Source organism: Aricia agestis, chromosome 20, assembly GCF_905147365.1.
Source record: "Aricia agestis chromosome 20, ilAriAges1.1, whole genome shotgun sequence".
In the NCBI taxonomy this organism is placed as follows: Eukaryota; Metazoa; Arthropoda; class Insecta; order Lepidoptera; family Lycaenidae; genus Aricia; species Aricia agestis.
Genome location: NC_056425.1, coordinates 3,056,829 through 3,071,453, shown reverse-complemented (window position 1 = coordinate 3,071,453; position 14,625 = coordinate 3,056,829). Strand labels below are relative to the sequence as shown.

General features: G+C 38.2%; 2 protein-coding genes across 2 annotated transcripts in view; one reads left to right on the top strand and one right to left on the bottom strand.

Annotated features, from left to right (window-relative positions):
- Window positions 1–14,625, bottom strand: part of LOC121737211 (hillarin) — a 68,314-nt gene that overhangs the window by 9,593 nt on the left and 44,096 nt on the right. The gene's annotated exons all lie outside the window — the stretch shown is intronic.
- On the top strand, window positions 1,171–3,312 carry LOC121737215 (probable methylcrotonoyl-CoA carboxylase beta chain, mitochondrial). The gene has a single exon (XM_042128822.1). It carries the CDS (start codon window positions 1,280–1,282, stop codon window positions 2,951–2,953), a length of 1,674 nt encoding a protein of 557 aa, XP_041984756.1. The 5' UTR covers window positions 1,171–1,279; the 3' UTR covers window positions 2,954–3,312.

Below are 14,625 nucleotides of genomic sequence, written 5' to 3'. Positions count from 1 at the left end.
CCCGGAGTGCGCAGCCATTATAAAAGAATTAGAGTGCGCAGACTAATCTCTGTCGTCGTGTAGAGGCAGGACAACAGCTTAGAAGATTCTCGCGTGGATTATGTTATATGTAACCTCAGTTCTACCACTTAATTCAAAATTAATTTAGATTAGTTTGGTGCTGCGCCTAGCAGATATGTAATAACTAATATCCATAGGTTTAAATTGTATGACTTGATTGGTTTGCCTCAAAATCTTAAAGACAAATAAGGCAAACTACTGACTGAGTCGTATTTCTCCTCTACCTACTTGAGAGCAATCGGGAGAAAAAAAATGATATCACTGTATAATGTATCTTTAGATCCTACAGATATTTACTGGTCAAATACAATTCACAAACAAGGATAAGGTTGAAGAAAACCTTTAGAATAACCAATATGTTCATTCTTTTGTAGTTACTCAAGTTGAAGAGAAGAAGAAATGTGATCTTCATCTACGTGTTTCTTAGATTTCGTAGACAGAAATTGTCTATAGTGATGCTAGTACTCGTACTCAAAATATCAATATTAGAACATTTGAATCGAATTGCTGTCAACACCGAATTAGAATATAATGAATCCAATTAAAGAAAAACGTATCGATAAAGATTTAAATGTTACAATTGTTACAAGACTGGCGAGTTTGCATGACAAATTCAATAAAATAACACGACGTAAGTGCTTGGTTGTTTACGACCGTTGTACAATCATTGTAGCAATTTGTGGTTCTGAAAGCAAAGCTATTTTCATTAAATAATATTTCGACACTACTCGATATTAAAAATAAGAAGTATTTCGCAAATTTACCTATGCCTATAGGGTACATATTAGTTTAATTGATGTTGAAGCTTTAAGTATTTAATTTGAATTGAATTTAAGTTGATTTTGCTAACTGGCCGCTAGTCCACTTAAGTCTTTAAATCATGTAGCAAAGTGATTGCTTTGAATTGTCGTAACTCGTAATCTCCCCGAGAACATGGTCTACAGATAATAAATAATGGTGATTAAGTAGTCTAGTCTGAATGAATGGGTTTAAACTGCAGGCTTAGCGCTGCGAAACATGCTATGTAGGTACAGAGCGAAGTTAACAATAAAATGACGCACTCACGATATTATCATTACATTATGCCGATTTTTATCGCGAGCTCCGACCCGCGGCATGAATTTGTTTTTGTGCGATTTAATCATCGCGATAACGGGACCGGTCGTCAGTAGCGGACGCCCGCCCCGCCGCCCGGTCGTGTGTCGTTTACACCGCGAAAATGCTCAAACTATCCAGCGTGGTACGCGTCCTCGGCGCTCAGAGCCGCCAGCTGAGTCACGCCGCGGTCGTAGGGACGGAGCCGAACAAAAACGACCCCTACTTCGTCGAGAATAAGGCGCGGATGGACGAGCTCGTTGAAGAGCTGCGGCAGAAGACGAGAGGCGTGATTAAAGGTGGGCCGGACGAGGCGGTGCGGCGGCACACGGCGCGAGGGAAACTGCTGGTCCGGGACCGGATCGACAGGCTGGTGGACCCAGGCAGCGATGTCCTGGAGCTGAGCACCCTCGCCGCTTCAGACATGTATGGGGGGCAGGTGCCCAGCGCCGGCATCGTCACCGCCATCGGCCGAGTCCAGGGCCGCGACTGCATGATCGTCGCCAACGACTCGACCGTCAAAGGCGGGACTTACTTCCCAATCACCGTTAAAAAGCATCTCCGGGCACAAGCGATCGCTCAAGAATGTCGACTACCCTGCATTTATCTCGTCGACTCCGGAGGTGCGCATTTACCGGACCAAGCGGACGTGTTTCCTGATCGAGAACACTTCGGACGCATCTTCTACAACCAAGCGAATATGTCAGCGGAAGGAATACCCCAGATCTCAGTGGTGATGGGCTCGTGTACCGCGGGCGGTGCGTACATACCGAGCATGTCCGATGAAAGTATAATTATTAAGAATCAAGGCACAATCTTTTTGGCCGGTCCACCATTAGTAAAGGCAGCGACTGGCGAAGTAGTGTCTGCGGAGGACCTAGGTGGAGCCGATCTTCATTGTCGCCAATCAGGAGTGACGGATCACTATGCTCAGGACGACGAGCATGCACTGCATTTAGCTAGGAACGTGGTGGCCAATTTGAATTGGAATACGGAGAAAAGCGCGAAAGTCTACTCCGCGACAGTGGATGAACCAAAGCACGATATAAATGACCTGCACGGAATAGTCAGTGCCAACATCAGGACGCCGTATGACATCCGTGAGGTGATAGCGAGGATCGTCGACGGAAGCAGGTTCCATGAGTTCAAGCAACTTTACGGTGACACCTTAGTTTGTGGTTTTGCGTCTATGTACGGCCATCCAGTGGGTGTGATCGGTAACAACGGTGTTCTAGTATCAGAGGCTGCTTTAAAAGGATCTCATTTTATTCAGCTGTGTGCAGCTCGAAAGATTCCGTTGCTGTTCCTTCAAAACATCACCGGATTCATGACTGGCAGGGACGCTGAAGCCGGCGGAATCGCCAAAAACGGTGCTAAAATGGTGACGGCCGTTAGCTGCTTTAAGGGTCCTAAGATTACCGTTATCGTTGGCGGTAGTTTCGGTGCTGGTAACTATGGCATGTGTGGCAGAGCATACTCCCCCAGTTTCCTTTACATGTGGCCAAACGCCAGGATTTCTGTGATGGGAGGTCCTCAGGCAGGCACAGTACTGTCAATAATCGCCGAGGAGAAAGCCAAGCGTGAAGGCAAGCCTTGGACAGCAGAAGACGACAAGAAAATCAGAGCACCGTTAGAAGCAAAGTTTGAGAAGGAAGGTAGCCCTTACTATAGCACGGCTCGACTTTGGGACGATGGTATAGTGGCTCCCAAAGATACAAGAAAAGTAATAGGACTCAGTCTTTCTGCAGCACTGAATGCCCCATTCAGAGACAGTAAGTTCGGAATATTTAGAATGTGATTGCGTAATACGAAATACCAAAGTAACACCAAAAGAATCATTAGTTATGTAACGAGGACAAGAATATATTTGTTTACAATGTGTACAGTGATAGTGTATCTCAAGTTTACAATTGAGCTACTTATCAGTATAAATAAAAAGATGAGGCCAAAGTATTACAGATAAGATTTCGTCATTATTATCGTTAGAAGAGTGTTTCATCATTAATTTATGTTAAATGAATCTTGTTAGTATTAATTTTGCATTTTAAGAGTTCCAGAAACCTCTGTGTAATATAAATAACTTGTTGTATAAAACTGTGACCTTGAATTTAAAGATAGTTGATGTCAAAGACCAATTAAATATTTGTTATTGTTGTTCTTATTTCTTTCATTGTGTTGCTTAGATAAGCGGATGTAACGAAAAACGACGCGAGGATGCATGATAGCGATATAAGATTTGAAATTACGTTTCGCCAAATCGCGCCACGTTTCGGTGTAAACCCTAACACATTTTTTAAATTTAATTTGCTTCAACGTAGCAAATTATTCTTATCATTAAAATGCAGTAGCAGTCGTTTTAATTGTGTTCAGCGTATATTTTATTCCCGCCAGATTGTGTTACTAGTACGAACACGTCTTCATTATATTGTGCGCAGGGGCGTTGAGGGAATTTACTATTCACAATAATAATTAGCTTTGATTTATTCAAATATAGCTGGTGTTCTAGTAGCTAAAACGTCTAGAATCTAGCTGCCTTTAAGGCGACTTATAATAATGAAGAAATTCGATGTTTTGTAGTGATTTCAAATCTACATAAGTATTTTTTTTATGAAATAAGGGGGCAAGCGAGCAAACGGCTCACCTGATGCAAAGCAACTTCCGTCGCCCATGGACACTCGCAGCATCAGAAGAGCTGCAGGTGCGTTGCCGGCCTAAAGTATAAGTAAGAGGGAGTTAAAAGTAGAGCGAGAGAAAAGTGTTTGATTTTTGTTTCATTCGTTACAATAGCGTCTTGACAAACAAGGAAAAAACAATGTACTACACAGTCTGCATACACTGTGCTAGTAGTTATTTTGTTAATTATTTATATTATAATATAATACACTTTCCTTATCAAACTCACTTCTTAGACATTCTATCCATACTAATTTTATAAATGCGAAAGTGTTTCTGTCTGTCTTTTACCTCTTTACGCCCAAACCGCTTAACCGATTCCACTGTTTGGTATGGAGATACTTCGAGTCCCAGAAAGGGACATAGGATACTTTTTATTCCCGTAAATGTACGGTTCCCGCGCGATAAAAGAACTATGGCGCAGCAAAGTTGCGGACGTCATATAATTCCATCTAAGTCCGTAAAGTTTACGTCTGGCGAAATTTACTGTTACATCAGCTGTTATGTTTGCATGTCATTAAATAATTACGAAACTCATTAAGAGCGGCATTGGAAACAGCTATAAAACATCGCATGCGGCTCATGCATCAAATATTTTACGCTTTCAGAACTTAACGGCACGCTCGCTTTTTGCTCCCAGCATTCTTTATAAGAAATCCTCTGTAGACTTCGATTGCACTTCGCGGTTCTGGAAACTTCTAGAACCAGAGTGAGAGGGGTGATCAAGAATTTCTTTTTTTTTTTTTATGAAATAAGGGGGCAAACGAGCAATCGGGTCACCTAATGGAAAGCAACTTCCGTCGCCCATGGACACTCACAGCATCAGAAGAGCTGCATATGCGTTGCCGGCCTTTTAAGAGGGAATAGGGTAATAGGGGATGGTAGGGAAGGGAATAGGGGAGGGTAGGAAAGGGAATAGGGTAGGGGATTGGGCCTCCGGTAAACTCACTCACTCGGCGAAACACAGCGCAAGCGCTGTTTCACGCCGGTTTTCTGTGAGAACGTGGTACTTATCCGGTCGAGCCGGCCCATTCGTGCCGAAGCATGGCTCTCCCACGAAGTCGTTGCCATTTAGTATTTCTGTACACAGAATGACTAAATGGCAACGACTTCGAACACCGAACATGCTCAATTGTACCTCCCTCAGAGTATTCTCAATTAAATAATAAATAGAGCATTAATTTTCGGGTCAATTATAAAGAATAATAAAGAAAGACTGAGCCGTGGTTTTAAGGGTTCCGTACCCAAAGGGTAAAAACGGGACCCTATTACTAAGACTTCGTTGTCTGTCTTTCTCCAGGCTGTATCTCAAAAACCGCTATAGCTAGACTTCTAAAATTTTTACAGATTGTGTACTGCTGTTGCCGCTATAACAACTAATACTAAAAACAAAATAAAATTAATATTTTTAAAAAGGGGTTCTCCCATACAACAAACGTGATTTTTTTGACCTTTTTTGCTCGATTTTAATAATTGTAACAAGTAGACACTTGAAATTTTCATAAAATCCTTCATTGTATGTGTACTTTAATAATTAATAATACCTAATACTAAAATAAAATAAAAAATTGAGGGAGGCTCCCATACAAAAAACACAATTTGTGGCTTATTTTTGCTCGATAACGGTACGGAACCCTACGTGCGCGAGTCCGACTCGCACTTGGCCGATTATTACTCTACGTGATTGCTGAATCGAGCAACACCGTATGTGAGTACTTAGCATTAGAGCATAATAATTATTAAAATAAATATCTTAACTAAGTATGACAAGGAATCACTAATTTTTATGGTCCACAAAATATGAATATAATATGAAAGAAATAGGCGAAGGAACTGTTCAAAATTATAATGTGTTCTTAAAATAATCGAAACTGATTTTGGAGAATCCGTGTTCACCTGTATCGACTGGCTCAAAATCTCGTTTAACCGGCTAGGTGTGATCGGGGCCTTATAAACTTATAATTTGTATGCCAGTCAGTATGTTTTTTGTATGACATTGTGTGCGGTAATCGATTTAATATTGCAAAGAAGATTTTGATTTTTATAACCTACTTGTTCACACACAATATAATATTTTAAATTTTATTGCGTTATCGATTACTTTCAAATATTTAATACTGTCTTTATAATAATTTAGGGATGTAAAAAGTTTTTATCGATCTGGGTGTTATATGAGTTATACATGTATATTATTATGTCAACTCTAGACAAAGTACCGAAATAACAGAAGAATGTTTCGTTTCTTATTACTTTTTATATCAACAATTATTTAAACCAGCGGTCCTCAAACTTTATTGGTAGCGAAAAACTTTTGAGTGACATTTTTACGGATCCCCAAAAAAAAAACATTTTGTCTTTGAATGAATTGTCTCTATACTAGTGCCTGAAAGGTTATAATTCTATGGTGCCTGATGACATTTCTAAAAAGCAATTTATGTATGGCTCGCAGAGCTTCTAATAGGCCGAGCCCCAGGGCTCGCAGAGCATCCTTTGAGAATAGCTGATCTAGAATTTTATCTATGACGATATGATATCATCCGATAGGTATGTTATGCTAATGCATTAGATAAGATGTTACCTCATCGCATCAATATTATGTCAATTGAAGACTAAACTGATTAGTGATTACATATGATTAGTATCAATTGACATCCATACCTTACTTATACTTAAAAATTATAAAAATTATAATATTATAAATGTGAATGTGTGTCTGTCTGTCTGTACGTCTGTCTGTTATCTCTTCATGCCCAAAGCGCTGGACCGATTTTACTGTATCGAGTTTCTTCATTCGAATCACTCATTTTGACAATAAGAAAAACAAATAAAAATCTCACATTTACATAATTTGAATTTGGAATAGTCTTCTGTAAAATTAAAACTTTTTAATGATACCAAAATCAGCCAGATACAATGGTAATTGGTATAGCCCAAGAGATTTTATGACAAGTTCATACATACTATAATGCGAGAAGACTTTTTCCCCAACCTATTAAATGACAGGGCGACCGCGCCGCTATTTAAATAAATCGTTACATACAATAATTATTGCTAGTGAATAGTGATCTCGCGGTGTAGCGGCCAAACTGCACCTGCAATAAACCCAATTTCATCAGCGACTGTTAAAGTTTTAGCTCGAATTAACATTTAATAAAAACTCTTTCATTTTTCAATTCATATGAATTAAGGATTTTAACATTCTGTTAACACTAACAGACCTTGATTAAATTGGGCCTTAGAGCCATAGTTAAAAGCTAGTTTGTAATAGATGAGTAACATCAGTCGGCATCGTGTACCGGCTTGTTATCACGTGGGCAGTGTATAATTACTAGGTCGTGTACTGCGATACTGATCTAACGATAATCGATAATACTTAATAATGAAATCGATATCGATAGAATTTTTCGTCTCTATGTTTAGGGTCATGTTAGGCTTGTACAATCAGTGAAGTTGATTCACATTTCACACTTCACAGGCAGCTAGTCATGGAACTACGTAAAATTTTGGTTGTGTTACTTCAAACCAAATAACGTAGGTCCATCAACCACCTACCTTTTTTACGTGGGAGAGCCATGCTTCGGCACGAATGGGCCGGCTCGACCGGAGAGATACCACGTCCTCACAGAAAACCGGCGTGAAACAGCGCTTGCGCTGTGTTTCGCCGAGTAAGTGAGTTTACCGGAGGCCCAATCCCCTACCCTTTTCCTTTCCCTACCCTCCCCTATTTCCTTCCGTACCCTCCCCTATTCCCTTCTCTACCCTCCCCTATTACCCCTTAGAAGGCCGGCAACGCACCTGCAGCTCTTTTGATGCTGCGAGTGTCCATGGGCGACGGAAGTTGCTTTCCATCAGGTGACCCGTTTGCTCGTTTGCCCCCCTTATTTCATAAAAAAAAACAAAAAAAAAAAACCTATGAATCTAATTTCTTCGATGGTACATTTTTACATACATTTTGTTGTAAGTAATTTTTTCGTCAAATATCCTGATTCTTTAAGTATTTGTGTTATGGCCGGTTAACACAATTCCAATCCAGTATCCAATTCAGTGCTAGATATTATTATTGGAATAATGTAAACGGGCACAGTAATGCGCTGGAATTGTAATAAAGAGTATTCGAGCAGGCGTAGCATGGTCACCATAGAAACGGTTCCTTTCTAAAAAATAGCATAACAACAGTAGACATGGGAAAGAATCGACATACTGACAGATTTTATCGACAAAATGGCGGATTTCCATTGTCTAACTGTCACTTTGTCTTGTCTAACTGTCATTTTGTCTATTCTTCCGTAGAATGAAACCATTTCTATGGTGACCATGCTACGCCTGCTGCGGATTGGAATTAAATAAACCGGCTAGGCTTTTAATATTTACTAACATCGATATGTTAGGTGTCTAGGTATCATACCTAGTTAGTCCTAATTGTAGTAGGCGATGTTTGAATGCCGACGCTTTTATGGATAGGCGTTAACCATCAAAGCAAATATCATTACATTCCACGATGATTGCAAAATCGAAGGTTTACACTAAGCACAGCAACGAAATGATGAAGATGAATTATTTTTTAACAAAAAAATTAACCTTTGAGGTAAAAACAATATTCTTAAAATGCTCTAAAAAGTATGAAATAATTCTTATTCTTTATTAGTGCCTTTTTCAAAATTCGACTAAACCTCAACTTATTCTGTACTCAATTTTCATTCGTTTGAAATCGGAACCAGCCTAGAACTGGCTAGATACTTGACATAGAACTTAGCTGGTGCAAATTTCAAGGAATCCCCTCGACTCTTTATGGATCCCATCATCAGATTACCACTTTTGTGAACATGGTACCAACTTTGGATTAAACCCTGTACAAAAACAAAAGAATTATGAAAATCGGTCCATAAGCGGCGAAGTTATGGTTGAACATAAAAAAAATATGAACAGACGAACATATTATAACCTCCTCCTTTTTGGAAGCTGGTTAATAAATAGATAAAACAAGACGTGATTTTGTGATGGAACAACTCTTTTTTTAACACCGAGAAATACTTTTCCACATACCGCGCCCATATCAGGTGCTGCATCCTACTGTGGATATGTAGGACTCTCCGTGCCCGAAAAGATGGTAGTAGACGCCCTACCCGCTAAAACTTGACAGTACTCCAACAGTACCAACCTTGCCGAGACCACGGGACGAGCCACGTCACATCCTTACAATGGTTTAACCGTACCGTTTTTGTAACTAAAATCAGCAGCAAATCAGCGACCGGTATCATTTAAGTGACAGCTGTTTCACTTCTACCCTCTATTCCATGTCATCCATGATCCAAGTAACATTTTTCAGTAGTCGAATTTTAAATATTGGTTTGTGCCATTTAATGACAGTTATTTGCATCTACGGCCCTTTAAGAGTGTAATCCTAAGGTCAGATGATCCTTGCAGGTCTGTCTCCTCCATCAACAGTTAAATTGACAGAGATCGGGTTTGTTTACAGAAGAAATGAAGTTAGTTAACAATATGAAAATTGAAAGGAAAATAAAGAATTTTCGCGTTGGATTATGATTGCAATAACAAAAACACAAAATTAGGCACGTCCCTAGCGTAACGAGTTAAAACAACAAATTAATGTAAAACGCCGGCCAAGTGCGAGTTGGACTCGCCCATGAAGGGTTCGGCAGCAGCAATAAGGTTTATTTCTATGAAATTAAAAGGTTTTCGATTTATTTGTATATTTCAGTTGATTTAATGAAAGTTAAATTAAGGGTCTACACAGACGGACCGCATTTCAACTGCAATCCAACTGCAAATTGCAGTTTGAAAGCAGTTGACACGACTGCAATATTGACACGATTGCAGTCGTGTCAACTGCATTCAAACTGCACTTGAACTGCAATTTGCAGTTGGATTGCAGTTGAAATACGGTCCGTATGTGTAGACCCTAAGGTTTACTATTTATGACGTATAAAAAACTACTTGTTAGATCTCGTTCAAACCAATTTTCGTTGGTAGTTTTTATAGTAATGTACATCATATATTTTTTTTAGAATTATCATGCTTTCTTTAGAAGTTAGAGGGGGGGGGACACACATTTTACCACTTTGGAAGAGTCTCTCCCGCAAACTATTCAGGTTAGAAAAAAATGATATTAGAAACCTCAATATGATTTTTGAAGACCTATCCATAGATAGCCTACACGTATAGGTAAAAAAAATTTTTTTTGTTTCAGTTGTACCCGTTGGGATCCCTAAAATTTTTAATATTTTTTCATTTTTGTATCAAAATCTTAATGCAGTTTATATATTACATCGACTTACCAAGTTTCAATAGTATAGCTCTTATAGTTTCAGAGAAAAGTGGCTGTCAATCATTGAAATTGAAAATGAGTTCAATGTGATCTGAACCAATGTTCAGACTTCAGATATACACATAATATCTATGTTAAATTCCTTCAAAAATAACTCAATTTCAATATATACATATTAATATATTCAATATATATCTTTATATAATTTCAATATATTCAATATATATCTTTACCTACCATACCTTGTAAATTCTGATGCACTAGATTAATTAAATTACAATTATTTTCACTTACTATATTTGAATCTATTAAGTTATTGGTAGGATTTTGACTATTTAAAGGTAATTTATTTCTGCAAGAGATTTCCTCCATTGTCTTATTATCTAATTTAAAAAAATATTTGGAACATATTCCAATTCGTTCAAAATATGACTAGTATTCTGCTCAAGAAAAGCAGTAGTCGAGGAAGCCAAATACTTGGCTGATTTTATAAACAAAAAGTTAAATAGCAACTTGGCTATACGTCTTTCGTTTATTTTCGTTATGGAATTTCGGTCGCCGTGATCAAAGCCTGCGATAAAAACTATATAGCTTAAAAGGAAGGATATCTTTCATCAAGGAGGAATTATTAGGGTGGGTTGCACCAAATTACTTCTGAACTATAACTTTAACCATAACAAAATGTCAAATGAACTGTCAAATCCCTAGTAAAAGTTCATAATGGACGCCATATTTGACTATAACCTTAACCTTAACTATAACTACGCCTCTGGTGCAACCCACCCTGAAAGTTTAAACATAGTTTTCTCATCTAGCAACAAAGGAAGCATTTGACTACAGACTACAGTATTCGATCGTATTACACAATAATCGTACTTCTTAATAACGGACTTTCTCCCCTTCGACAGAAAGCGCGCATCATTAGCTTTATATTATGCTCGTCTACATCATGTGTCATCATGACTTGCATAGATTCTGGATACTCTTGGAACTTATATTTGGAAAAAAGCTAATCCATACTAATAATAATAATAGCTCCCACACCGGTTTCGGTGACGGTGGCCGGTTTCATTGTAACCAGGCAAGCTACGTAGGAGTAATTTTATAGTGCCCAAGTGTGTGCGCAGTACACAAGAGTATCTATTCCTTTACTCTCATAACCCAGTGGGACGGAAGACCGACACGACTGGCAAGAGATCAGGCGCAGGACCGACTTTTTACATGCCCATCCGACGCACGGATCATCTTACTTGTCAGGTGATCAGCCTGCATTGCCCTAACCAAACTTGGAAATAACATGTTTCTAACGCGGGAATCGAATCTACGACCTCCGAGTTAAGAGCCACGCTCTATACCACTACACCACGGATGTTCATGACATGTTTCAGTACCTAGAAACTCTACTTTTGCTCACATAGAACCACAACAAACTGGAACGGTTCTCAGACTTTTTGGTGGCAGAACCTTTAAAGTAGTGACAATTTTGATGGACGCCCAAGAGAAAAGGAAGTTTTGTGTTTAAATGATTGTCTCTATGGTGGCTCATGTCCGATGAGTGACGACATTTATAAAAAAAAATCATGTATCGCTCGCAAGGCCTAGGGCTCAGCGGAGCCTACTTTGGGAAAGGCTGAACTAGAGAAACTGCGCACAAAAGCTTAATACTTATTGCTTCTAGGCAAGCCAATATATTATTAAACTAAGCATAAAACACTCAACATAAAACACTGGACGCCATGCTCTTACCGGATATGTAAAACGACATTTTTTCACCTTTCTCTTATGTCATCAACTAATCTTTTGTCATCAACTCTTGGCCTATGATGGCGGAAATATTGCGCCTGTACGGAAATTGCGAATGGCGGAAATATAACATGGCGGAATAGAAAATTTTATATCTCTATAAAAATAATCTACATTTCCATATTATTATAATATTATTGTTGAATATGAAAGGGCGACTTGTATCTATTTACCTTGTCTTAATGAAACTCTGATCCCTGAACCATTCTTATACGTAATGATTGAAATCTACAGGGTGTAACAAAAATAAGTGATAATACTTTAGGGTGTGTACGTGTTCCTCGTAGAGAGTTCACTGTGAAAGTAGCAGCGCTGAAAGACCAAAGTTTTTTTTCACTTTTGTATGGGGTAACTCGTGACGCTCGGGCCAATGCCCATACGAGTACAAAAGTGAAAAAAAATTTTCGTCTTTCATAGCTGCTACTTTCACAGTGAACTCTCTACAAGGAACACGTACACACCCTAAAGTATTATCACTTATTTTTGTTACACACTGTAGATAATGCTTAAAAATAATGCTTAAAAACTTTAGAAACAAAAGAAACTCGTTAATTTTTGTAGTTAATAAGTCAATATACCTAGTTCTTGAATACTCATGATATCTTCTTAATAATATAGAGCATTATGCTCGATCGTTGTTACATGATACTGTGTAGGTGTATGAATTCTTCCGTTTGTTAGACTGGGAATAGATCGATTACAGACACTCTACACTCTTCTACCTACTCAAGTAGAGTTCCTGAATCAGAAACAAGGATACTGTGTGTTTAAAGAGGTTGAAATCAAAATAACCTCCTTTTTAGAAGTCGGTTAATTAAAAAATACCTACCCTGAAATATTTCTATCTCTCTATATCTATCTCTTTATTATTTTGAAATTTCTATATTTATTCATAGTCAATACAATTAATAGTAAATATTATATTGTTCATATCTACGAATAATAAAAACTAAGGAATCGTAACGTTTTAAATTTGGTTCCTTTTGATCTGTCATGTAACGTCAGCCTAGTTCCGCTCAAGGCCACCTAAATATTGCAAATGTATTGAAATGTGTACCTAAGGTACCGTACCGTAGGTTTAAATCCTAAAAATAATTTTAACTTGAAGTCAACTAAGAACATAATAATATAATATCTTATATATTAGGATTCTATACTCTACACTCTCCCAAAGAAATAATACTTTTAGATGAGTATGTGTCCCCTTATAGAGTTCACCGTTTGTATAGACAAATTGAAGACGCTAGGGCGCTTGTTCATACAATAAAAAAACTTTTTCAGTGCTGCTACCTTCACATTGAACTCTACAAGGGATATACATCCTAAAGTATTTTCACTTAGTTTTGTTAAACCCTGTATAATATTATTAATTTTGAAGAAAATTACATCTGCGTTTATGTACTACTGCATGCTGCTATTACGTGCTAGGAGCCGGCTACACGAGTCCTTAGCCGAGAACAACAGGACGTTGTTCCGGTATCAATTTACACATGAAAACGATTTAAGGTTATGCTGTTAACCGGTGAAATACTACCAAATGTTAATTTTTTTTAACACGTTTTAACGACAGGAAACAATTAGTAAAGCACTATATTTTGATAGTATACTAATATAATATTATAAAGGGTTATCCAAAAGCATAGGCTCTAAAACTACAGGACGAGAGATAAGTTACTTATATGCTTAGTACTCAACATACGGTTTTGCTCGATAGTTTTACTCCGAATCGAGTAATAATTACTGTGTGGACCGCAAAACTGACAGCTCGGAAGCTCGCATCAAGCTGGCTCGATGGAATGAAATATATCGATTCAGAATAAAACTATCGAGCAATGCTGAATGTCGAAAGCCCGAGCCGCGGGTTTAGCCCGACGTTATTGCTCGATCGAGCAAAACCGTATGTGAGTACTTAGCAATAATCGTAGAAGAATGTTCGGTTCCTTCGTCGCACGGTATTAGGTATGTTTGCATATTTAAAAGAAATTAAAAAATCGAAAACCAAATACTACCAATACTAAATTTAAAATTTTATAACATTTATTTTTAAATTATAATTTCTAATAATAAGTAAATATCAAGTTAAGCCAAAGGATACGCTAAACCATTACTTTCCTAATACCCACGGAAATTACTTCTCCTAATTTAACTTAAATGACATTCTTTAATCACCGCTCTCTATAATTTAAAGGAAACAAATAATTAACTATTAATCACCACGCACTTAGAAGTTAAAGACTGAGAGTAGGACACTTTGCCTTATTTAGATTACTAGCATAATATAAATAATATTATACAGTAGATAAACTCTACATCAGCCGCCCGTGTCGGCCAACATACCAGGCCAGCGCAAACATACCGCACACTCTGGCGCACGCATATAAATCGAGCCTTAGGGAGATCGCACACATCAGTCTGCATGGCGCGGGCGCGGCGCGGGCGCGGCCATGCAGACTGTATGTGCGCCGCAGACTCGATCACACAAAAAGTGTGCCGTCTGCGATCTCCCTTAATTTATTACAGTGATGTACTTTCTCGTCATGTCGTAAAACTTGTTTCTGTGTTGCGCGAATTTTATTTCAAGAACATAACTTACACTACTGTATACTTTAATATACTGTGTTACTATAAGTGGGTATGTCAGTACAAAGTTTTTTCCATTTATTTCTGTCTCAGATGGATATTGCATCATTCCTGTTTTCGATTGCAAA